The following is a 3,262-nucleotide window of genomic DNA, read 5'->3' as shown; positions in this document are numbered from 1 at the left end:
TATGTATATATATATATATATATATATTGTATATACAGAGTGTAATTAAAATAAGGTAATAAACTTCAAGGCTGAACTTCAAACTAAAGTTTATTACTTTATTTTAATTATTTCCTACATTAAAAGATGAAAAAAAGTTCATATGAATACAAGATCGTTTGAAAAGTTCTGATCCTCAACATGAAAATGACATTACTCATCAAAACCCATTCTAATACTACAATCGTATATGTTTTGCGAGATACCTGTGAAAATTTTAACCATTTTGAACGCTCAGTTGTTGTTTGAGAGTCATTTGTGCCAGTCGATGTTAGTGTTTTCGTTTGATGAAAATCTGTGACCTAACTTTCAGCCTAAAAAACAGAAAAAGCTCGCTTTAAGGATCAGATCTAATGAATATGGTGGATAATTAATTGATTCGAACCGCAATTCATAAATTTTTGTTATGGCGATTATCGATATTCAATTTTTTTTATTTTTACGAAAACACTGATTGGCACAAATGACTATCAAACAACTGAGCGTCCACATTGGCTACAATTTTCACAAGTATCTTGCAAAATAAAATCGTAATGAGCGATTATAGTATCAGAATGAGTTTTAAGTAATGCCATTTTTATATTGAGGCTCAGAACTTTTCAAACGACCCTTGTATATATGTCCGCAAACTCACTATTGAAATACTCATTTACTAAAATACATCTCAAAATGTTTTATAGCCTTTATTAATAAGGGAAAATAAAAAAGTAATATTTATTATTATTTAATATTATTTATTTTTATTTTTTAATTATAACAAATGTTCGAAGTGTCTTTCATTTAATTCAATACACGCTTGGATACGTCGGATCATGAAAACTGCCGCATTCTTTCAAAAATACAATATAAAGATACTGGGGCAAATAATGATTGCGAATGATATGATAAGCATCCAAGATGGCGTAGCATATCTCCATTAACTTTCTTCGATTCGATGGAATTTCATAAACTACGGACTTTAGTATTCTCATAGATAAAAATCTAGAGGATTTAGATCGAGGAATCATGGAGTCCATATACAGAATGTTTTAAGAATCTTAACGCACCATCTGCTAATGGCAGATTTCTGAAGTCATTTTAAGACGAAAATATCTTAATGTCCAAGCTAGATATTTTTTTAATATAATATCAAGAATTGGGAATATCGATAATTTTATTTTCTCCTAATATTTATATCGATATTAATAAAAGATAACTATTAGCTTTTACTTTTTAACACTTTGCATTGAACCGCAAATTTTAGAAGGTAATTTATCAGTTTTTAAATCATTCTAATTCAAAAACTATTATAGCTTCGACATATTTTAATATTAGCATTTTAGTCTCAAATTAACTTTAGAAATCTACCATTAATAGATGGTGCGTTAAGTCTGACACAGCCTATATAATATTTAAATATTTTAAATTCTATCTAACAATTTGCAGACACATATATATGTTCATATAAACTTCATGTCTTGATGTGGAAAACTCAATCTCGAAATTACCTTCTTTACTTACATTCTGAAGTATATTATACGTACAACAATTCCTTTTATGAAAAATAATTGAATTGAAGTATATTTAATTAAAAGAGATAAAGATAATCAATTTTAATCGGAGCGATACTTACGTGGTCGGTTCATCAAGGAAAATAACAGGAGGATTATTTACGAACTCAAGTGCAATTGTTAGCCTTTTTTTTTCACCGCCAGAGAGTCTATTTGTGAGTGTATCTCGCGTTCCGATTAATCTAAGTGTTCTTAGAATCTCATCTATCTGAAATCAGTTATTAAGATTTTGCGAAGTGTGTCTTTATGATTTATTTTACATGTGATGCCCGTAACAAGAAAGAATTTTATTTAATGGCCACTCGATCTCACGTGAAAAATGTTAAATATTGAAGTGTCAATTGCAATTTTACATATAAATGCAAAAAAAGATTTAAAATTTATAAATAATCAAATATCGTGATTATTCATCCACATATAATTTGTTGAAAATTTTTTGTCTCTTTTTTTAATCGCAATTATATTTAAATGTTTTACTTAGAAAACGTTTAATATAATATTGTTACGTTTAATGTAATATAGTTAAAATATTACGCTGACGCATTTTTCTCTAATAAGAAAAATTCTTACTAGACATTTAAGATAAATTTGTTAAACAATTATAAACAAATTATTGAAACTAGATTATGAGCAATATCATATGGAAGTAAAAATCTTCATCATAGAAAAACGAGAGAAATATGATTATTATATGATTTAATTTGCATAAAAAAAACAGCTGATGTATTTAATTTTATACAACTCAATTATATACAATTAAATTATTGATGAACATTTAATCGATAGATCTTTAAAGAAATTTAGAGAAAGAAATTTGTTTCTGAAAAATTGATCGATTCGTCGTTGTGCATATTTCTACACTGAGAAAAAAATATAGTTAATTTTAATAAATTTAATTCAATACTGCTAACTCAACATTTACTTACAGTAAGTAAATATTTGTTATAATAAAAAAAATGATTGTTAAATCAAATTAACATTTCTTATATCAAATAAATATATCTTTATATTTAATAAATATTTAGTTGACAATATTCAACTAAATATTTATTAAAATTGACTATATTTCTTTTCAGTGTAGTTTTCAAATTTTAAATCATTTTATTGCTGTACAGAAAAAGAAAATTTCATGTTTTTATGGTACACCGGAAAACTTCTTATCATTTACTGCTTTACAATAAGATGTAATTTCACATTACATTAATTTTTTTCTTAATTTATGATTCAAAGCTCTTCGATCTTACATCAATTTTAATTCATTTTTCGGTATACGCTGTATAATATGTTATTATTATAGTAAAAGCCTGAGGTGTTTACTTACAATAGCGCACTTTTGAGATTTCGATTTTCTTCTACCAAGCTTTAAATCGGCGGCGAAGGACATTGCCTCGAAAACCGTGAGATTCGGTTGTATGAGATCGTTTTGCATGATATAACACGATATTTTTTTGAATTCGCGCATATTTCGCAATTGTCCATTAATATTTATCGAGCCACCTATATCCCTATATCTGTAACGCAGAAGTTTTATTTCTTTATATACATAGAAAAGAAAAAGGAAAAAGTTGCATTTTTGTAGCGGGTCAAAAAGTTTTTCATTTCTTGCTATTTTTATAGAATGTAAGTTTAACGTAATGTGTAAAATAGAATAGATAGAATCTCGACGTAGAAAT

The 3,262-nt window shown here is 26.6% G+C and overlaps 1 protein-coding gene across 1 annotated transcript in view; it reads right to left on the bottom strand.

The window, feature by feature from the left end:
• LOC108685212 (ATP-binding cassette sub-family G member 4-like) overlaps nucleotides 1–3,122 on the bottom strand; it is a gene marked incomplete at its 5' end in the record, with an annotated part of 11,011 nt that extends 7,889 nt beyond the window's left edge. Inside the window, 2 exons of the mRNA XM_018189899.1 lie at nucleotides 1,652–1,797; nucleotides 2,911–3,122. Of these exons, the coding sequence (XP_018045388.1) occupies nucleotides 1,652–1,797; nucleotides 2,911–3,122 (358 nt within the window). The remainder of the gene's footprint in view (nucleotides 1–1,651; nucleotides 1,798–2,910) is intronic.
• Between the last annotated feature and the right edge of the window lie 140 nt (nucleotides 3,123–3,262).

This window comes from Atta colombica, unplaced genomic scaffold (assembly GCF_001594045.1).
Source record: "Atta colombica isolate Treedump-2 unplaced genomic scaffold, Acol1.0 scaffold149, whole genome shotgun sequence".
NCBI lineage: Eukaryota > Metazoa > Arthropoda > Insecta > Hymenoptera > Formicidae > Atta > Atta colombica.
This window is presented reverse-complemented; position numbering and strand designations above follow the sequence as displayed.